This window comes from Oncorhynchus nerka, linkage group LG19, assembly GCF_034236695.1.
Source record: "Oncorhynchus nerka isolate Pitt River linkage group LG19, Oner_Uvic_2.0, whole genome shotgun sequence".
NCBI lineage: Eukaryota > Metazoa > Chordata > Actinopteri > Salmoniformes > Salmonidae > Oncorhynchus > Oncorhynchus nerka.
Genome location: NC_088414.1, coordinates 39,479,175 through 39,503,295, shown reverse-complemented (window position 1 = coordinate 39,503,295; position 24,121 = coordinate 39,479,175). Strand labels below are relative to the sequence as shown.

General features: G+C 45.2%; 1 protein-coding gene across 1 annotated transcript; it reads right to left on the bottom strand.

Moving 5' to 3' along the window:
• Positions 1-6,139: 6,139 nt before the first annotated feature.
• LOC115116987 (olfactory receptor 10A4-like) lies at positions 6,140-17,541 on the bottom strand. Its single transcript, XM_065004935.1, has 7 exons — positions 17,527-17,541; positions 16,719-16,947; positions 15,887-16,064; positions 10,150-10,314; positions 9,845-9,983; positions 7,447-7,595; positions 6,140-6,467 (listed from the first exon to the last, which is right to left on the bottom strand). Exons 2-7 carry the CDS (start codon positions 16,939-16,941, stop codon positions 6,332-6,334), a joined length of 990 nt encoding a protein of 329 aa, XP_064861007.1. The 5' UTR covers positions 16,942-16,947; positions 17,527-17,541; the 3' UTR covers positions 6,140-6,331.
• Positions 17,542-24,121: the final 6,580 nt, after the last annotated feature.

Below are 24,121 nucleotides of genomic sequence, written 5' to 3'. Positions count from 1 at the left end.
CTCTCTGTCTCCCATCGTGTTCATTACACTAACACATTAAAGCTTTACACCCAACACTGGTCATTACACAGCTCTCTGTCTCCCATCGTGTTCATTACACTAACACATTAAAGCTTTACACCCAACACTGGTCATTACACAGCTCTCTGTCTCCCATCGTGTTCATTACACTAACACATTAAAGCTTTACACCCAACACTGGTCATTACACAGCTCTCTGTCTCCCATCGTGGTCATTACACTAACACATTAAAGCTTTACACCCAACACTGGTCATTACACAGCTCTCTGTCTCCCATCGTGGTCATTACACTAACACATTAAAGCTTTACACCCAACACTGGTCATTACACAGCTCTCTGTCTCCCATCGTGTTCATTACACTAACACATTAAAGCTTTACACCCAACACTGGTCATTACACAGCTCTCTGTCTCCCATCGTGGTCATTACACTAACACATTAAAGCTTTACACCCAACACTGGTCATTACACAGCTCTCTGTCTCCCATCGTGGTCATTACACTAACACATTAAAGCTTTACACCCAACACTGGTCATTACACAGCTCTCTGTCTCCCATCGTGTTCATTACACTAACACATTAAAGCTTTACACCCAACACTGGTCATTACACAGCTCTCTGTCTCCCATCGTGTTCATTACACTAACACATTAAAGCTTTACACCCAACACTGGTCATTACACAGCTCTCTGTCTCCCATCGTGTTCATTACACTAACACATTAAAGCTTTACACCCAACACTGGTCATTACACAGCTCTCTGTCTCCCATCGTGTTCATTACACTAACACATTAAAGCTTTACACCCAACACTGGTCATTACACAGCTCTCTGTCTCCCATCGTGTTCATTACACTAACACATTAAAGCTTTACACCCAACACTGGTCATTACACAGCTCTCTGTCTCCCATCGTGTTCATTACACTAACACATTAAAGCTTTACACCCAACACTGGTCATTACACAGCTCTCTGTCTCCCATCGTGTTCATTACACTAACACATTAAAGCTTTACACCCAACACTGGTCATTACACAGCTCTCTGTCTCCCATCGTGTTCATTTACATTAAACTAACACATTAAAGCTTTACACCCAACACTGGTCATTACACAGCTCTCTGTCTCCCATCGTGTTCATTACACTAACACATTAAAGCTTTACACCCAACACTGGTCATTACACAGCTCTCTGTCTCCCATCGTGGTCATTACACTAACACATTAAAGCTTTACACCCAACACTGGTCATTACACAGCTCTCTGTCTCCCATCGTGGTCATTACACTAACACATTAAAGCTTTACACCCAACACTGGTCATTACACAGCTCTCTGTCTCCCATCGTGGTCATTACACTAACACATTAAAGCTTTACACCCAACACTGGTCATTACACAGCTCTCTGTCTCCCATCGTGGTCATTACACTAACACATTAAAGCTTTACACCCAACACTGGTCATTACACAGCTCTCTGTCTCCCATCGTGGTCATTACACTAACACATTAAAGCTTTACACCCAACACTGGTCATTACACAGCTCTCTGTCTCCCATCGTGGTCATTACACTAACACATTAAAGCTTTACACCCAACACTGGTCATTACACAGCTCTCTGTCTCCCATCGTGGTCATTACACTAACACATTAAAGCTTTACACCCAACACTGGTCATTACACAGCTCTCTGTCTCCCATCGTGGTCATTACACTAACACATTAAAGCTTTACACCCAACACTGGTCATTACACAGCTCTCTGTCTCCCATCGTGGTCATTACACTAACACATTAAAGCTTTACACCCAACACTGGTCATTACACAGCTCTCTGTCTCCCATCGTGGTCATTACACTAACACATTAAAGCTTTACACCCAACACTGGTCATTACACAGCTCTCTGTCTCCCATCGTGTTCATTACACTAACACATTAAAGCTTTACACCCAACACTGGTCATTACACAGCTCTCTGTCTCCCATCGTGTTCATTACACTAACACATTAAAGCTTTACACCCAACACTGGTCATTACACAGCTCTCTGTCTCCCATCGTGTTCATTACACTAACACATTAAAGCTTTACACCCAACACTGGTCATTACACAGCTCTCTGTCTCCCATCGTGGTCATTACACTAACACATTAAAGCTTTACACCCAACACTGGTCATTACACAGCTCTCTGTCTCCCATCGTGGTCATTACACTAACACATTAAAGCTTTACACCCAACACTGGTCATTACACAGCTCTCTGTCTCCCATCGTGGTCATTACACTAACACATTAAAGCTTTACACCCAACACTGGTCATTACACAGCTCTCTGTCTCCCATCGTGTTCATTACACTAACACATTAAAGCTTTACACCCAACACTGGTCATTACACAGCTCTCTGTCTCCCATCGTGGTCATTACACTAACACATTAAAGCTTTACACCCAACACTGGTCATTACACAGCTCTCTGTCTCCCATCGTGTTCATTACACTAACACATTAAAGCTTTACACCCAACACTGGTCATTACACAGCTCTCTGTCTCCCATCGTGTTCATTACACTAACACATTAAAGCTTTACACCCAACACTGGTCATTACACAGCTCTCTGTCTCCCATCGTGTTCATTACACTAACACATTACAGCTTTACACCCAACACTGGTCATTACACAGCTCTCTGTCTCCCATCGTGTTCATTACACTAACACATTAAAGCTTTACACCCAACACTGGTCATTACACAGCTCTCTGTCTCCCATCGTGGTCATTACACTAACACATTAAAGCTTTACACCCAACACTGGTCATTACACAGCTCTCTGTCTCCCATCGTGGTCATTACACTAACACATTAAAGCTTTACACCCAACACTGGTCATTACACAGCTCTCTGTCTCCCATCGTGGTCATTACACTAACACATTAAAGCTTTACACCCAACACTGGTCATTACACAGCTCTCTGTCTCCCATCGTGGTCATTACACTAACACATTAAAGCTTTACACCCAACACTGGTCATTACACAGCTCTCTGTCTCCCATCGTGGTCATTACACTAACACATTAAAGCTTTACACCCAACACTGGTCATTACACAGCTCTCTGTCTCCCATCGTGGTCATTACACTAACACATTAAAGCTTTACACCCAACACTGGTCATTACACAGCTCTCTGTCTCCCATCGTGGTCATTACACTAACACATTAAAGCTTTACACCCAACACTGGTCATTACACAGCTCTCTGTCTCCCATCGTGGTCATTACACTAACACATTAAAGCTTTACACCCAACACTGGTCATTACACAGCTCTCTGTCTCCCATCGTGGTCATTACACTAACACATTAAAGCTTTACACCCAACACTGGTCATTACACAGCTCTCTGTCTCCCATCGTGTTCATTACACTAACACATTAAAGCTTTACACCCAACACTGGTCATTACACAGCTCTCTGTCTCCCATCGTGGTCATTACACTAACACATTAAAGCTTTACACCCAACACTGGTCATTACACAGCTCTTTGTCTCCCATCGTGGTCATTACACTAACACATTAAAGCTTTACACCCAACACTGGTTATTACACAGCTCTCTGTCTCCCATCGTGTTCATTACACTAACACATTAAAGCTTTACACCCAACACTGGTCATTACACAGCTCTCTGTCTCCCATCGTGTTCATTACACTAACACATTAAAGCTTTACACCCAACACTGGTCATTACACAGCTCTCTGTCTCCCATCGTGGTCATTACACTAACACATTAAAGCTTTACACCCAACACTGGTCATTACACAGCTCTCTGTCTCCCATCGTGGTCATTACACTAACACATTAAAGCTTTACACCCAACACCATTACACAGCTCTCTGTCTCCCACTGGTCATTACACTAACACAGCTTTACACCCAACACTGGTCATTACACTCTCTGTCTCCCATCGTGGTCATTACACTAACACATTAAAGCTTTACACCCAACACTGGTCATTACACAGCTCTCTGTCTCCCATCGTGTTCATTACACTAACACATTAAAGCTTTACACCCAACACTGGTCATTACACAGCTCTCTGTCTCCCATCGTGGTCATTACACTAACACATTAAAGCTTTACACCCAACACTGGTCATTACACAGCTCTCTGTCTCCCATCGTGGTCATTACACTAACACATTAAAGCTTTACACCCAACACTGGTCATTACACAGCTCTCTGTCTCCCATCGTGGTCATTACACTAACACATTAAAGCTTTACACCCAACACTGGTCATTACACAGCTCTCTGTCTCCCATCGTGGTCATTACACTAACACATTAAAGCTTTACACCCAACACTGGTCATTACACAGCTCTCTGTCTCCCATCGTGGTCATTACACTAACACATTAAAGCTTTACACCCAACACTGGTCATTACACAGCTCTCTGTCTCCCATCGTGGTCATTACACTAACACATTAAAGCTTTACACCCAACACTGGTCATTACACAGCTCTCTGTCTCCCATCGTGTTCATTACACTAACACATTAAAGCTTTACACCCAACACTGGTCATTACACAGCTCTCTGTCTCCCATCGTGGTCATTACACTAACACATTAAAGCTTTACACCCAACACTGGTCATTACACAGCTCTCTGTCTCCCATCGTGGTCATTACACTAACACATTAAAGCTTTACACCCAACACTGGTCATTACACAGCTCTCTGTCTCCCATCGTGGTCATTACACTAACACATTAAAGCTTTACACCCAACACTGGTCATTACACAGCTCTCTGTCTCCCATCGTGTTCATTACACTAACACATTAAAGCTTTACACCCAACACTGGTCATTACACAGCTCTCTGTCTCCCATCGTGGTCATTACACTACACAGCTCTCTGTCTCCCATCGTGGTCATTACACTAACACATTAAAGCTTTACACCCAACACTGGTCATTACACAGCTCTCTTTCTCCCATCGTGGTCATTACACTAACACATTAAAGCTTTACACCCAACACTGGTCATTACACAGCTCTCTGTCTCCCATCGTGGTCATTACACTAACACATTAAAGCTTTACACCCAACACTGGTCATTACACAGCTCTCTGTCTCCCATCGTGGTCATTACACTAACACATTAAAGCTTTAGTACTTGCTTTGTTACAGCATTTAGATGACAGTAGGTTTACTGCAATATGATAAACAGTAACTTACTTACCAATGAGCTGCTTGTAAATGACTGTCATATTCACAGCAACCCCTTTACAGTGCATCCATGAGATCAAAAGTCTACTTTTAACCATGTTTTGAAACTATACAGTGTGCATTTACATTGACCTTGTTTACACATGTGGAGTAAACACGTTTATATTTTGGGTTCTGATGGGGTACGGCACTTCTGATGGGGTACGGCACTTCTGATGGGGTACGGCACTTCTGATGGGGTACGGCACTTCTGATGGGGTACGGCACTTCTGATGGGGTACGGCACTTCTGATGGGGCAGGGCACTTCTGATGGGGTACGGCACTTCTGATGGGGTACGGCACTTCTGATGGGGTACGGCACTTCTGATGGGGCAGGGCACTTCTGATGGGGTACGGCACTTCTGATGGGGCACGGCACTTCTGATGGGGTACGGCACTTCTGATGGGGCACGGCACTTCTGATGGGGTACGGCACTTCTGATGGGGCAGGGCACTTCTGATGGGGCACGGCACTTCTGATGGGGCACGGCACTTCTGATGGGGTACGGCACTTCTGATGGGGTACGGCACTTCTGATGGGGCACGGCACTTCTGATGGGGTACGGCCGTTGAACTAAGCTCATGGGGCATTTATAGATGATAATCTTCAAGAATCCACGGCTAATATATGATTAATTTCAAAGTAAAATAATGATGTACCAATTCTGGATTGCCCCTTTAAGGGAAACTGCAGGTATGGAAACGTATCAAATGTGATTTGATGAAATCAGTCTTATTTGAGTGATGTGACATTTCAAATGAAGATATGATTGTTGCTGTCTGAACGTGGTGTAGTCTCTTCTTTCACAGCACATTCAGTACATGGGAACAAAAAGAAACTACCAGACAGCAAAAACAAGTGTGAAAGTTTATTGTTTACCATATTGAATAATAATAATGAAAACATATCAGATCTGGGGCTCAACACCTGCATGACCAGAGGACGTTTCGGCCAATGGCTTCCTTCATAGGTGAGAGAACAGGAGATGTATGCAGTCATAATGCCTCCTGTGTGATTTTATAAGTGGCAGGCTGCCTGAGTGCCTGTCAGCAGGCTATGGGGTGGATGCAGGGTTTGTGATGTGCGTTGGACTGCCCTCGGTTGGCCCACTTGGCCAGGAAAGCCCTGATCTCCTTGGTACGGATGCAGTAGATGAAGGGGTTGACTAGGGGTGGCAGCAGACTGTAGAATAAGAAGAATACTTTATTAACACACACACACACACACAGGCTGGAGCAATGGGCAGCTACTAGTGTAGTGCCCAGTGAGGCATTTAGGGGTTAATTGCCTTGCTCAAAGGCACAACAGCAGGTGATGGCATCTAGGACACAGACACCAGCAACCCACCACTCCCAACCACATTTTTCCCTGGCAAACATGGGATTCAAACTGACAACCTTCTGGTTGCTGGCCCACTTCTCTAACCTCTAAGCTACCTGCCTGTAGAGCAGGGTTAGGCCCGATAACAAAGTCCTGGCTGATGAAGAAGTTGATGACGCTGCTGGTATAGACACCGGGGGACGTAGTACAGAGAGATGATACACAGCTGGGAACTACAGGTGGAGAAGGTCTTCCACCGACTCTGGATGCCAGGGGGGAGAAGGGAGAGGGCAAGAAAGGGACAGGGATAGGAGGGGAGACAGGAATGAAGCAGAGGGGGAGAAATAGACAGGAGGGGGAGAGGGGGACAGGAGGGGAGGGAAGAAAGGGACAGGGATAGGAGGGGAGACAGGAATGAAGGGAGAGGGCAAGAAAGGGACAGGGGGGGAGACAGGAATGAAGGGAGAGGGCAAGAAAGGGACAGGGATAGGAGGGGAGACAGGAATGAAGCGGAGGGGGAGAAAGGGACAAGATGGGAGGGGAGAGGGGGACAGGAGGGGAGGGAAGAAAGGGAGAGAGGGACAGGGATAGGAGGGGAGACAGGAATGAAGCGGAGGGGGAGAAACAGACAGGAGGGGGAGAGAGGGACAGAAGGGGTTTATTTCAGACAGGGGAGCGCCTGGATGGATAGCTGTTTTTGGGATAAGTGCACAACGGCAGAGGTGGTAATGATCTGACAAAATAGCCAGATCATTCCACACTTTTGCATCGCCCGGCCCGGGACTTGAACTAGGAACTTTTGGGTTCCCAGCCCAACTCTCTAATCTGTGGTCTTACCTACCTGTGTAAAAGGGTGAGGCCGATGCGGAGGTCAGGGGTCATGGTCAGGTTGGGGTTGATGGGTGTAGCGTTCACTATGAAGCGGGGGATGTAGTAAATAAGAATGATACAGCCCTGAGTAGCACAGGTAGAGAAGGTCTTCATCCTGCCCTGGGTTAGAGAGGGGAGAGTAGTGGGTTAGAGGAAAGGTTTAGTTTAGATAAGGATGATACAGCCCTGAGTATCACAGGTAGAGAAGGTCTTCATCCTGCCCTGGGTTAGAGAGGGGAGAGTAGTGGGTTAGAGGAAAGGTTTAGTTTAGATAAGAATGATACAGCCCTGAGGAGCACAGGTAGAGAAGGTCTTCAGCCTGCCCTGGGTTAGAGAGGGGAGAGATGGAGAAATGTTCTCAGTGGGTTAGGGTTAGTAGAGAGTAGTTCAAATTAAGGACAGAGACAGGACAGGACAAGCAATGTGTGATGTAAAGTTGAAATGGTGAACCTGGTAGTCCAGGTTTAGTGCAGAGGAGGCTCCTCAGATGAGGATGGGGAGGAACATACTCCCTCAGTTAATTTCTAAAAATAATTTAGTGAAACATAAAAAAAGTTATAATTGAAAAAAAAGAAGTTATAAACTGTAGTAAATATATTCACGTCAGCAAATATTTGATTACAGCACACTGTTTTGTAATGAAGGTCTACAGTAGCCTCAACAACACTTTGTAGGGTAGCACCAGGGTGTAGCTGGAGGACGGCTAGTTTCCGTCCTTCTTTGGGTACATTGACTTCAGTACAAAATCTAGGAGGCTCATGGTTCTCACCTCCTTCCATAGAGTTACACAGTAATTATGACAACTGCTGTAGGAAGTCCTCTTGCAGCATGAACTGACATTGTCCACCAAATCAAAGGATCAGAGAATGAATCTAGTACTGAAAGCATAAGCTACAGCTAGCGAGCGCTGCAGTGCATAAAATGTGGTGAGTAGTTGACTCAAAGTGAAAGATAGACAATACTTGAGCATTTTTGAACAAATGAAGGAGAAGCAAGAGAGAGAGCAAACTATATTTCATTGTATTTTTTTCACTTTCACTTACTTAGCTAGCAAATGCGGCTAGCTAGTTTAGCCTACTCAAACACCCAGCTCAAACAAAGAGAGATGCTATGTTAGCTAGCTGGCTATGGCTATCCAACACTGGAACTCTTCCAAGTCAATGTAACCTTTTGATCTTATTAATTTATCGCTACAGGGTTCCACCGATGTAACTGCTAAACTGCTTGCTGACTGTAGACTGTAGTGCATGATTGTACCGGGTTTAGTAGCGTGTGAAATCTAGTAGCTATGTTGACTATGACATTAGCTAATATGGTGACAATTATGTAGGCGGTGTGTAGCAGTTAATGGTTATCAAATGAAGGGTGGCTAGGATTTTTTTTCCGGTCTGGTCACAGACAGCTGATGTGTTGTGCAAGTGAAGGAAAAAGGTGAGGGGAAGAGAGCATGTAGATGCGAGAAGGAATTATACAACAAGCAAAGTGATCATGCTGTTTGTATGTGGCTGCTATGAAAGTGATCTGTGTTTGCGTGTGATCAGGGATGTACTCATTACGTAGATTCTGTTGAAAAACATTTATTAAAAGGAAGTAAACGGAACGAAATGGGGATAAACATGGCTGAACTTGTCCAATAGAAACTCTCGTTTACAATTGTTGGACTAATGATTACACCCTAGATCAACTAGACGCAGGCAAGAGTGTGCAAGGTGGTATTGAATGTCACTGTCAGCTTGATTACTCCAATTTTTCTCTCGACCTGTGTAAACTTTCATTCATAGGCTATGTGGTAGCAACCTCCTGTTGGGTATAGGGAAAATTAGAGTATCATGTGTAGTAGCCTAAAGGTATTGATGTTATGTTAAGCTAGTAATAGAAATAAGACCATGCTCATAAACATTTAGTGGTGGGGTCACACACCCCTCCTCACACACCCCTCTTCACACACCCCTCCTCACACACCCCTCCTTACCCCTCCTCTAAACCAGCCCCCCTGCACCCTACCTTACCCCTCCTCACACACCCCTCCTTACCCCTCCTCCCAACCAGCCCCCTGCACCCCACACCCCTCCTCACACACCCCTCCTTACCCCTTCTCCCACCCAGCCCCCCTGCACTCCCCACCCCTCCTCCCACCCAGCCCCCTGCACTCCCCACCCCTCCTCCCACCCAGCCCCCTGCACTCCCCACCCCTCCTCCCACCCAGCCCCCTGCACTCACCACCCCTCCTCCCACCCAGCCCCCTGCACTCCCCACCCCTCCTCCCACCCAGCCCCCTGCACTCCCCACCCCTTCTCCCACCCAGCATCACCCACCCCTCCTCCCCATGCACACCCCACCCTCACACTCCACACCTCCGGAATTCTGACCTGTGCGTTAGCCATGCGCATCACGCTGACGATGATGTTGACATATGAGAAGACGATGAAGCTGAAGGGGAGGAAGAGGACGAACATGGATAGTGAGACGGATACTGTGCTCTGGGACGAGATGTCAGCACACGATAGCCTGTTGAGTGAGTGAGTGGTTGGTTGGTTGGTTGACTGAATTTATTTGATCATTAAAAAAAAATACATATAGTGTATATACATCAAGTATAACAGTAAAGTCACTAGGATTCAAAAGTAGTGCACTTTAAAGAGAATAGGGAGCAATTTGGGACGTGGGCACTGACTGGTTCATTGACACGGTGTTGCAGTAGAAGTGGATGATGCGGTTGGGCCCACAGAAAGGCATCTGGGATGTCTGGATGGTGGTGATGCCTGGTACTATCATGGCTGACACCCAGGACAGCGCTGTTAGAAGAGACATGGTCCTGTTGGTCATCAGCTCTGTGTACCTGGTAGAGAGGGAGGGAGGGGGGGAGAGATGGGTGGGAGAGGGGGCGAGTGGGGGCAGAGTGGGGGGAGAGGGGTGGGAGAGGGGGGAGAGATGGGTGGGATAGGGGATGAGAAAGAGAGAAACAGACAGAGTTATCTGTGAGTTGCCTTCTGTAAAAGGTTGGTCGTTATCACATGAACACCTGAGAGGGAAATACAGGTAGTTACAGGTAGATATATCTACAGGAGACTGAACAAGAATATAAATTTAAAATGCAACAATTTAAAAAATGTTACAGTTCATATAAGGAAATGAATCAATTGAAATAAATTAATTTGGCCCTAATCTCTTCTTTTCACATGACTGGGCAGGGGCACAGCCACGGGTGGGCATGGGAGGGCATTGGCCCACCCACTTGGGAGCCAGGTCCACCCACTGGGGAGGCAGGCACAGCCAATCAGAATATGTTTTTCCTCACGAAAGGGCTTTATTACAGACATAAATATTCCTCAGTTTCATCAGTTGTCTGGGTGGCTGGTCTCAGACGATCTCGCAGGTGAAGAAGCCGGATGTGGAGGTTCTGAGTTGGCGTGGTTATACTTGGTCTGTGTTTGTGAGGACGGTTAGACGTAATGCCAAATTCTCTAAAACAACTTTGTAGATGCCTTATCATAGAGAAAATAACAGTCAATTCTATGGCAACAGCTCTGGTGTAAATTCCTGCAGTAAGCATGCCAATTGCACACTCCCTCAAAACTTGAGACATCTGTGGCATTGTGCTGTGTGACAAAGCTGCACATCATAATAGAGTGGCCTTATATTGTCCCCAGCACAATGTGCACCTGTGTAATGATCATGCTGTTTAATCAGCTACCTGTCAGGTGGATGGATTATCTTGGCAAAGATTAAATGCTCACCTAATGGGATATAAATAATGAGAGAGATAAGGTTTTTGTGCGCGCTCTCCATAGCCGATGTGAGCAAGACCTTTAAACAGCTCAACATTCACAAGGCTGCGGGGCCAGACGGATTACCAGGACGTGTACTCAGAGCATGCACGGACCAACTGGCAAGTGTCTTCACTGACATTTTCAACCTCTTCCTGACCGAGTCTGTATTACCTACATGTTTCAAGCAGACCACCATAATCCCTGTGCCCAAGATAGCGAAGGTAGCAAGCCTAAATGACTACCGCCCCGTAGAACACACGTCAGTAGCCATGAAGTGCTTTGAAAGGCTGGTCATGACTCACATCAACACCATCATCAAAGAAACCCTAGACCCACTCCAATTTGCATACCGCCCCAACAGATCCACAGATTACACAAACTCAATCGCACTCCACACTGCCCTTTCCCACCTGGACAAAAGGAACACCGACATTTTGTGAGAATGCTGTTAATTGACTACAGCTAAGCGTTCAACATCATAGTGCCCACAAAGCTCATCACTAAGCTAAGTACACTGGGACTAAATACAACACTCTGAAACTAGATCCTAGACTTCCTGATTGGCCGCACCCAGGTGGTCATCTGCAACAACAGATCTGCATTGCTGATCCTAAACACTGGGGCCCCTCAGGAGCCCCTCAGGGGTGCGTGCTCAGTCCCCTCCTGTACTCCCTGTTCACCCATGACTGCGTGGCCAAGCATGACTCCAACACCATCATTAAGTTTGCTGACAACACAACAGTGGTCTGAACCCCAACAACAATGAGACAGCCTACAGGGAGGAGGTCAGAGACCTGGCAGTGTCGTGCCAAGACAACAATCTTTCCCTAAATGTGAGCAAGACAAATGAGCTAATCATAGACTGTAGTAAAAGGAGGGCTGAACAGGCCCCCATTAACATCACCAACAAACGATCATGGTCCAAACACATCCAGACAGTCTTGAAGAGGGCATGACAACACCTTTTCCCCCTCAGGAGACTGAAAAGATTTGGCATGGCTCTCCAGATCCTCAAGAAGTACTACAGCTGCAGCATCGAGAGCATCCTGATCGGTTGCATCACTGCCTGGTATGTTAACTGCTCGGCCGACAATAAGGCGCTAGAGAAGGTAGTGCGTACGGCCCAGTACATCACTGAGGCCAAGCTTCCTGCCATCCAGGACCTCTATACCAGGTGGTGTCAGAGGAAGGCCCTGAAAAGGGTCAAAGTATAGACAATTAACAGTAAGGACCAGCTGTTGTCCCATGCAGTGAATCTGTTATTCATTGTGTTTGTATGGGCTAATAACAGTAAGGCCAAAACTATTTTTTCATTACATAAATTAAAAAAAAAAAAATATTACGTTTCAAGGGGTCTTAAAATTCAAAATCAAACAGTAAATTGATCTTTGGTATGACCTTCTGAAAACAATACGATATAGCTCAGACAGGGTTTATAGTCTTATGAGTCAAGGTTAGGGTTAGGTACAGTGAGGGAAAAAAGTATTTGATCCCCTGCTGATTTTGTACATTTGCCCACTGACAAAGAAATGATCAGTCTATAATTTTAATGGTAGGTTTATTTGAACAGTGAGAGACAGAATAACAACAGAAAATCATGTCAAAAATGTTATAAATTGATTTGCATTTTAATGAGGGAAATAAGTATTTGACACCTCTGCAAAACATGACTTAGTACTTGGTGGCAAAACCCGTGTTAGCAATCACAGAGGTCAGATGTTTCAGACTCAGTTTCTTGTAGTTGGCCACCAGGTTTGCACACATCTCAGGAGGGATTTTGTCCCACTCCTCTTTGCAGATCTTCTCCCAGTCATTAAGGTTTCGAGGCTGACGTCAGCTCCCTCCACAGATTTTCTATGGGATTAAGGTCTAGTCTAGAGACTGGCTAGGCCACTCCAGGACCTTAATGTGCTTCTTCTTGAGCCACTCCTTTGTTGCCTTGGCCGTGTGTTTTGGGTCATTGTCATGCTGGAATACCCATCCACGACCCATTTTCAATGCCCTGGCTGAGGGAAGGAGGTTCTCACCCAAGATTTGACGGTACGTGGCCCCATCCATCTTTCCTTTGATGCAGTGAAGTTGTCCTGTCCCCTTAGCAGAAAAACACCCCCAAAGCATAATGTCTCCACCTCCATGTTTGACGGTGGGGTTGGTGTTCTTGGGGTCATAGGCATCATTCCTCCTCCTCCAAACAAGGCGAGTTGAGTTGATGCCAAAGAGCTCCATTCTGGTCTCATCTGACCACAACACTTTCACCCAGTTGTCCTCTGAATCATTCAGATGTTCATTGGCAAACTTCAGACGGGCATGTATATGTGCTTTCTTGAGTAGTGGGACCTTGCGGGCACTGCAGGATTTCAGTCCTTCACGGCGTAGTGTGTTACCAATTGTTTTCTTGGTGACCATGGTCCCAGTTGCCTTGAGATCATTGACAAGATCCTCCAGTGTAGTTCTGGGCTGATTCCTCACCGTTCTCATGATCATTGCAACTCCACGAGGTGAGATCTTGCATGGAGCCCCAGGCCGAGGGAGATTGACAGTTCTTTTGTGTTTCTTCCATTTGCGAATAATCACCTTCTCACCAAGCTGCTTGGCGATGGTCTTGTAGCCCATTCCAGCCTTGTGTAGGTCTACAATCTTGTCCCTGACATCCTTGGAGAGCTCTTTGGTCTTGGCCATGGTGGAGAGTTTGGAATCTGATTGATTGATTGCTTCTGTGGACAGGTGTCTTTTATACAGGTAACAAGCTGAGATTAGGAGCACTCCCTTTAAGAGTGTGCTCCTAATCTCAGGTCGTTACCTGTATAAATCCTTTTGTGACTAGGGGGCAGTATTTTCATTTTTTGAAAAATAACGTTCAAGTAGTAAACGGGATATTTTGTCAGGACAAAATGCTAGAATATGCATATAATTGACAGCGTAGGATAGAAAACACTCTAAAGTTTCCAAAACTGTAAAAATATTGTCTGTGAGTATAACAGAACTGATATTGCAGGCAAAAGCCTGAGAAAAATCCAATCCGGAAGTGCCTCATGTTTTGAAAGTGCTGCGTTCCAATGCGTGAATGGCAGTGAATGGGCTATCAACCAGATTACTTTTTCTCCGTATTCCCCAAGGTGTCTACAGCATTGTGACTCCCAGAGTGAGTCTCGTGTAAAATACAGAGGTAGCCATTATTCCAATCGGTCCTACTGAAAAACCAATTGTCCCGGTGGTTATATTATCGAATAGATAGTCGTCTCAGATTTTCAAAATATGCTTTAGAACCAGAGAAAATCAATCATTTCTGTAAGAGTGGTGATAGCTAGCTTAGCATTTAGCGTTAGCATTTAGCACGCAACATATTCACAAAAACCAGCCAAGGAATCAAATAAAATAATTTACCTTTGAAGAACTTCAGATGTTTCAATGAGGAGACTCTCAGTTACATAGCAGATGTCCAGTTTTTCCTGAAAGATTCTTGTGTAGGACACATCGTTACCTTTTGTTACTATGCATTTGGCTACCGAAACTAACCGAAAATTCAGTCACCTACATGTCGAACTTTTTTCCGAATTAACTCCATAATATCGACTGAAACATGGAAAACGTTGTTTGAATCAATCCTGAAGGTGGTTTGTCATATATCTCTCCATTGAAAGCACCGTCCTTGTAGCCTGGTTTGTTCTGAGATTCGAATGGAAAAATACTGGGAGCTGAGTTTTGCGCACCAAATGCCACGCAGACACCAAGAGGGACACTTGGCAATTGTAGTCTCTTATGGTCAATCTTCCAATGATATGCCTACAAATACGTCACAATGCTGCAGAGACCTTGGGGAAACAAGATAAAGAGTCCGTTCATTCCTGTCGCATTCACAGCCATATAAGGCGATCATGGAAAACGTAGCCTCAGAAATCCTGTGCATTTCCTGGTCGGTCATACATCTTGGTTTTGCCCGAAGCATTTGTTCTAAGGGACTCACAGTGAAAATCTTTGCAGTTCTGGAAACGTAAGACTGTCTTCTTTCCAAAACTATCAATTCCAAGCATATTCGAGCATCTTTTCGTGACAAAATATTGCGCTTAAAACGGGCACGTCTTTTTATCCAAAAATGAAATACTGCCCCTAGAGTACTAACAGGTTAACAAAAGGCTAAGCTGTGTCTCAATATATTTCACTTGTGATTTCATTAATAGGAATATTTTCTAGGAATATTTATGTCCGTTGCGTTATGCTAATTAGTGTCAGTCGATGATTACGCTCCCTCATGCGGGATGGGGAGTCACTAGAGGATAACAGACACCTGGGAGACAGAAATATTTCTGATTGAGAGGGGGTCAAATACTTATTTCCCTCATTAAAATGCAATTTTTGACATGCATTTTTCTGGGTTTTGTTATTGTTATTCTGTCTCTCACTGTTCAAATAAACCTACCATTAAAATGATAGAAGGATCATTTCTTTGTCAGTGGGCAAATGTACAAAATCAGCAGGGGATCAAATACTTTCCCCCCTCACTGTAGAATAGATCTATGTTACCTGAGAGGGTAGCAGATAGCCAGGTATCAATCCAAAGCCATGGTCATCATGATGAGAGAGTTAGGGTTAGGGTTAGGGTTAGGGTTAGGGTTAGGGTTAGGTTAGGTAGATCTATGTTACCTGAGAGGGAAGCAGATAGCCAGGTATCGGTCCAAAGCCATGGTCATCATGATGAGAGAGGTGAGTGTTCCAAAGTAGTGGATGAATTGTTTCTGTATCAGACACGTATAGAAAGAGATGCCAGCGTCGTCCCACCAGTACCGAGCTATCACTTTGGGAAGGGACACCGTGCATACGCCTGGGACATGGACAAGTACCACAACATATCAACATTATTAAAGAAACATGAACCAATTGATTAGTGAATGTTTTGGTGCTATGCAGATTGAAGAAGAGGCCACACATTTGAACAGGAAGTTTTATGGTCACATGTCCTTACAGACACACATTTTAACAGGATAACAGGATAACCTCAGGCTGAGTATCTTACCTATATCTGACAGAACCAGGGCGAGTATCTTACCTATATCTGACAGAACCAGGCTGAGTATCTTACCTATATCTGACAGAGCCAGGCTGAGTATCTTACCTATATCTGACAGAACCAGGCTGAGTATCTTACCTATATCTGACAGAACCAGGCTGAGGATCTTACCTATATCTGACAGAACCAGGCTGAGTATCTTACCTATATCTGACAGAACCCAGCTGATTATCGTATCTATATCTGACAGAACCAGGCTGAGTATCTTACCTATATCTGACAGAACCCAGCTGATTATCGTATCTATATCTGACAGAACCAGGCTGAGTATCTTACCTATATCTGACAGAACCCAGCTGATTATCGTATCTATATCTGACAGAACCAGGCTGAGTATCTTACCTATATCTGACAGAACCAGGCTGAGTATCTTACCTATATCTGACAGAACCCAGCTGATTATCTTACCTATGTCTGACAGAGCCAGGCTGAGCATGATGATGTACATGGGTTTCTGCAGGCTGCGCTCCAGGGCAAACAGCACCACCAGCAGGATGTTCCCCACCACCGTGATCACATAGACGAAGAAGAATAACCAGGCCACCAGCTGGTTGAAGGATGGATGGAGCCCCGGGAAGCCCACGATCACAAACTCTGACACACGCGTGTAGTTCTCATTCACCTCAAACATACTGTACTGGGGAAGGTGGGGGGGATGGAGGAGGAGAGATAGAGCCTCTTACAATCATTACCTCCCAAGTTAGAGAGATAATGAGTGAGAGAGAGAGCTACACAAGAGAGAGAGATAATGAGAGAGATACACGAGAGAGAGAGAGAGAGATACACGAGAGAGAGAGAGAGAGAGAGAGAGAGAGAGAGAGAGAGAGAGAGAGAGATGCTGAAGACTCAGGAGGATCCCTCTTCATCCTTACCTCCCAGGTTAGAGAGAGAGAGACTGAGTGACATATAAAGTGACATATATATATACAGCGTATATACAAAGAGAGAGATCCATGTCTCCATCATGCTATATAAAGAGACCCTACATCCTCCATTCTTACTTCCACCTAAGACGGAGAGAGTAAGAGAGAGAGAGAGAGAAATATACATAAAAGAGAGAGAATCTGGTGACCCTCCATCTCTCCATCATTACCTCCACCTAAGATGGAGAGAGTAATAAAGAGATAGTTAGAGAGAGTTACATAAAAGAGAGATGTTGAAGACCCTGGAATATCTCTCTCTCGCTCTCTCGCTGTCGCTCTCTGTCCATCCTTACCTCCTTCCCAACCAGTGGCCCCAGAGGTGTGTGATTTTAGTCGCTTTGTAACTCCCAACTTTATAGCCAACGTGCCCTCTGACAAGACAGCCAACAGCCAATCAGAGACCTCCACCCTGGTGATGTCATCATTGTCACATTACTCATGATGTCGATTACAGAACGTTTTCCTCCCTGGCCACCCCTCTCTAGTGCTATGCATGTTCTCTCTATCTTTTTTGTGTACAAAAGTATGTGGACAGCCTTTCAAGTTAGTGGATTTGGCTATTTCAGCCACACCCGTTGCTGACAGGAGTCGAGCACAGCCATGCAATCTCCACAGACAAACAGTAGAATTGGCTTACTGAAGAGCTCAGTGACTTTCAATGTGACACCGTCATAGGATGCTACCTTTCCAACAAGTCAGTTCGTCAACCTTCTGCCCCCGTGAACTGTAAGTGCTGTTATTGTGAAGTGGAAAAATCTAGGAGCAACAATGGCAGCCACGAAGTGGAAGGCCATACAAACTCACAGAAGGGGACTGCCGGGTGCTGAAGTGCGTTAAAATAGACTGTCCTTGGTTGCAACACTACCGAGTTCAAAACTGCCTCTGGAAGCAACGTCAGAACAATAACTGTTTGTCGGTAGCTTCATGAAATAGCTTGTAATGGCTGGGCAGCCGCACACAAGCCTAAGATCACCATCCGCATTCCCAAGCATCGGCTAGAGTGTTGTAAAGCTCGCTGCCATTGGACTCTGGAGCATGGGAAACACGTTTTCTGGAGTTATGAGTCAAGCCTCACCATCTGGCAGTCCGATGGACGAATCTGGGTTTGGTGGATGCCAGGGGAATGTTACCTGCCCAAATGCATAGTGCCAACTGGATTGAAACCAGGTGTGTAAGACAAGGACAAAACATATGGAACATGAAAAGTGGATCGGCGGTGGCTAGATGGCCGGTGACGTCGACCTCTGAACGTCGCCCGAACAAGGAGAGGGACCGACTTTGGCGGAAGTCGTGACAACAAGTTAACACATGATATATTGGATTCACGTCTCCAACTAAACCAAAAATGTAAGTTATACAATACTAATAAGCCAGTGGCTCAGATGAAACTCAGTTAGATACAGTTCAATACAGATACAGGAAATTATAGGGAAGATTCCCTAGTGGGCCAAGCCGATATAACGGCTTAGTGGACAAAGGAAAGTGGGTGTGGACTGAGAAAGAGCGGGAAAGACAAAAGGGATCACTACACACTGTTGATAATTATATTAATTGAAAAGCTAATCCTTGGCACATGAACGCTCACTCATTCGGGAATAACTGCAATCAATATATATCTTTACGGTGTATGTCATGGTTGTCTTCACTGTTGGAATCTGGTCTGCGGGAGAGTTCATCCGAGTCTCTCTCTCTTTCTTTCTGTTTCTCAGAAGTCTTTCGTGGTTAGGATGGATACTTCAGAGTACCATTCAGCAATGTTCTCATAGAATATATGTTTCGGCGGGTGTCGGTATTCTCAATCCCAGGTTAAAAAAAATTCTAGCTGCAGACTAGTAATTAGTATCTAAGATTGCTTTTATTCTGTAGGGATTGATGGTCTCAGAGTGTAACCATTGCCAGTCGTGTAGCCAATGCTCCACGTGGTATGGTTTTCGAGTCTTGGTACTTCATTTTTCGCAATCACAGCTCCAGCTGTGGGTTTGCTTAGTCTCTGTACTCAACCTGTGCCACCTTGGCGGACATCGAGGTATGCGTAGTCTGAAGAGGATTTCCTCAGGAAGAGGTTTTATTCGTAACAATAGAAAAGCCGGGTCTATGACGCCAGATCATGTCTGTGCTCACGGGGGCGTGGCCGGTGTCTAGTTAAACTTGACAATTCTCTCAAAATTATAGGTTAACATCACATTACATCAGTTCACAAATAGTTTCATCTTTACTCATTAATTTTATACAAGAATTAGATGCAAACACCATAATTGAGATATGTACTCATTCAGAGACATAGTTATGTGTGTTTCCTATCCTTTCGGTAAGGTCACCAAATGAAACAAAACGGACCGGGTCATAGCTGGCTTCTCCACCGACTGTTTACACATTCTCCAGAATATGGATATTGTTCAGTTCTCAAATTCTGTGATGTAGAAGAAGTTCCTTTGTTCTACTGTGAAACTCACTCTCTCTATACTGCATTGCCAGGAGGAGAGAGTCTCCTTCAGGTATTTACGTCCTGAGATAACAGAACCTGGGTGTAGGAGCGAGTGAGAGAGAGGGACGCCATGATCTATACACAGGAAGGGCCACGTCATGACAGTCTTCCCTGGTGGTTTGGATCTTGTGATTATCCTGCAAGTTACAAATCAACATACAAATTATGACCACGTGATGTCCTGTTTGTAGATCATCGTTGAAGTCCCCCTCTGGTGGTTGAACTTGGTAGGCTCTCTGAATGTGGAGCAATCCACCACAAGGATGGGCAGTGGATGTCCATTTGGTGATCGCCGTTGCGATCCCCCTCTAGTGGTTGAACTTGGTAGGCTCTCTGAATGTGGAGCAATCCACCACAAGGATGGGCAGTGGATGTCCATTTGGTGATCGCTGTTGCGATCCCCCTCTAGTGGTTTACTTTGGTAGGTTTCCTGGAAGCTGCAAAGTACCACAGGAATAGCCAGGGGATGTCCTGGTTGGTGATCGCCGTTGTGGTCCCCCTCTAGTGGTTTACTTTGGTAGGTTTCCTGGAAGCTGCAAAGTACCACAGGAATAGCCAGGGGATGTCCTGGTTGGTGATCGCCGTTGTGGTCCCCCTCTAGTGGTTTACTTTGGTAGGTTTCCTGGAAGCTGCAAAGTACCACAGGAATAGCCAGGGGATGTCCTGGTTGGTGATCGCCATTGTGGTCCCCCTCTAGTGGTTTACTTTGGTAGGTTTCCTGGAAGCTGCAAAGTACCACAGGAATAGCCAGGGGATGTCCTGGTTGGTGATCGCCGTTGTGGTCCCCCCCTCTGGTGTTTACCTTGGTAGGTTCTCTGACAGCGGGACAGGCCATCACAAGGATGCTTGGATTGCGTCCTACCTGACAGGTCGCTCCTACCAGGTGGCGTGGCGAGAATCTGTCTCCTCACCACGCGCTCTCACCACTGGCGTCCCCCAGGGCTCTGTTCTAGGCCCTCTCCTATTCTCGCTATACACCAAGTCACTTGGCTCTGTCATAACCTCACATGGTCTCTCCTATCATTGCTATGCAGACGACACACAATTAATCTTCTCCTTTCCCCCTTCTGATGACCAGGTGGCGAATCGCATCTCTGCATGTCTGGCAGACATATCAGTGTGGATGACGGATCACCACCTCAAGCTGAACCTCGGCAAGACGGAGCTGCTCTTCCTCCCGGGGAAGGACTGCCCGTTCCATGATCTCGCCATCACGGTTGACAACTCCATTGTGTCCTCCTCCCAGAGCGCTAAGAACCTTGGCGTGATCCTGGACAACACCCTGTCGTTCTCAACTAACATCAAGGCGGTGGCCCGTTCCTGTAGGTTCATGCTCTACAACATCCGCAGAGTACGACCCTGCCTCACACAGGAAGTGGCGCAGGTCCTAATCCAGGCACTTGTCATCTCCCGTCTGGATTACTGCAACTCGCTGTTGGCTGGGCTCCCTGCCTGTGCCATTAAACCCCTACAACTCATCCAGAACGCCGCAGCCCGTCTGGTGTTCAACCTTCCCAAGTTCTCTCACGTCACCCCGCTCCTCCGCTCTCTCCACTGGCTTCCAGTTGAAGCTCGCATCCGCTACAAGACCATGGTGCTTGCCTACGGAGCTGTGAGGGGAACGGCACCTCAGTACCTCCAGGCTCTGATCAGGCCCTACACCCAAACAAGGGCACTGCGTTCATCCACCTCTGGCCTGCTCGCCTCCCTACCACTGAGGAAGTACAGTTCCGCGCAGCCCAGTCAATGGTGGAAAACTGTTCGCTGCTCTGGCCCCCAATGGTGGAACAAACTCCCTCACGACGCCAGGACAGCGGAGTCAATCACCACCTTCCGGAGACACCTGAAACCCCACCTCTTTCAGGAATACCTAGGATAGGATAAAGTAATCCTTCTCACCCCCCTTACTAGATTTAGATGCACTATTGTAAAGTGGCTGTTCCACTGGATGTCTTAAGGTGAACGCACCAATTTGTAAGTCGCTCTGGATAAGAGCGTCTGCTAAATGACTTAAATGTAAATGTAATGGATGGGCAGTGGGTGTCCGGATTTGGGATCGCTGTTCCGGACCCGTCGCCTGGTCGTCAAGACTGGAAGATCTGGGCAGTAACTTAATCAGATGTTAACAACGCACGCACACTCACAAAATGTATATAATTACATTCATTCCCCAATGAAGTGGCTTTGTGGCACTAAGTGATGGTTGTATGTGGACTTTGTTTATGACTCTATCACTTTCTAAGTGTCAAAGGAACTGAACTGAACAGGATTGAAAGCATAAACAACCAAAATTATCTAATTGGACTGAATTCTATATACAACCAAGGTCCTGGCAAAATGACTATCATGGCATTGTCTTTAATGTCATGTCTCGGGTTTTCCATCTTGGTGTGTTGCTTAGGCACTAAGTTGATAACTATATGATAAGTCTACAGCCATAAGGCGCTAGTTTTGGGTCGTCTACAGGGATGACCTATGGACTTCTGGAAAGAAAACTGGTGAGTGCTGTAGCTGTAGCGTCAAAGGCCTCAAAGTAAATGTTCAACTTTACTAAGGCTGGTATTTTGATCGGACCCTTAAGTGATCCTAGTATAAATCCTAATTGGATGTTCCGTTGTACATTTGCGTTTATGCTTACAAGTTGTGTTTATGCTTACTACCAAGTATCCTGGTAGACTACAACTAGTTCAGAATGAGTCTGATGTAATCAGGTAATTTTCAGATCAATGCCTTGAGGTCATTCGGAATTGGTGTCGAGAGGGTCTGTTGTGGTTTTACTACAAGTCACTACATCTTCCACTATTTTGGTGGCGATAGGTATGTGGAGATAATTTTGAAGAAGTCTATTTCATAACTATGTTATCCACGGAGGAGCTAACCTCACAACGGAAGTACTCTATTTGCATTGTGTGTCCCTCCCCCATCCCCCCTTTCTACGCTGCTGCTACTCTCTGTTTATCATATATGCATAGCGTCATGACATGGCCCTCTTTGGGTATAACGTGCCTTCCCCCCCTCTCTCTCTCCTACACCCAGGCTGCTGTTATCTCAGGTCATAAATTCCTGGAGGAGATTCTTCCTCATGGCCAGACAGTATAGAGAGAGAGTGAGTTTTCATAGAGAGAACAAAGAGAACTTCTTCCACAACTGAACTATATTCATGTTCTGGAGAATGTATAAACGGTCGGTGAAGTAGTCAGCTATGAACTGGTCCGTTTGGTACAATTTTGTGAAACTCATGAGAGACAATACAGCAACATTACCATAACTCTGTTTATACAAGAGTCTCAGTTGTGAGGCTTTCATCTAATTGTTGTATAAATTGTTCTAATTGTTGTATAAAATACCCTCTGGAGTTTAACTAAATCATTGATCCACCCCATGAGCACATACATTGATCTGGCGTCATGGGAGAGCCCCTTTCTGCTCTTCCGAATATAACCCCTACCTTGGGAATTTATCTTCAGACCAAGCTTATCTCAATTATGAGAGGGCTGAGGTTTGAGCCCAGACCAGCTTACCTCGATAACCGAGAGGGCTAAGGTTTGAGTAGATTTCTGAAATCTTAACCATACCACGTGGTTAAACTCTGAGACTATCGATCCGACAGAATAAGAGCTACTCTTCGAAAATAATTACTAGTCTGCAGCTATGAATTATGTACCCGTGAATGCGAAGGCCGACAACCGCCGAAACATCGATTCTATAACAACATTGCTAAATGTTACTCTGAACTATCCATTCTAACCACGACAGAGAGAGAGAGAGAGAGGGCGGACAAACTCTCCAACAGAAACAAACTTCCAACAGAGATCACACTGAGCGTAAATATATATATATATTGATTGCAATTATTCCTGAATGAGTGAGCATTCATGTGCAAAGGAGTAGCATTTCAATTGTTATAATTATCAACTTTGTAGTGACTCTTTTGTCTTTCACGGCCTTCTCAGTCCCCGCCATGCCGGTTTAGCCCACTAGGGTACATTCCCCTATCATTTCCTTGTAACCATATCTATTTGTTTGTTTGTGTGTGCATTTCTGTGATTATTTAGTTAGTTAATAAATAAATGATTGAGACCATTGATGTATGGATGACTCATAGTGAAGACTGGGTTCATGCAGATAACAAACAAAAAGAATAATTCATTAATTAGAAGACTAAATGATCAGTAAAACAAGCTTTTAATTTGATTGGGCACGGCCTTTGAACTAAGCTCATGAGGCATTTATAAATGATATTCTTTAAGAATCAATGGCTAATATATGATTCATTTTAAAGTAAAAAAAAATGATGTACTAATTCTGGATTGCCCCTTAAAGGGTTAAACTGCAGGTATGAAAACGTATCAAATATGATTTGATGACATCAGTCTTATTTGAGTGATGTGACATTTCAAATG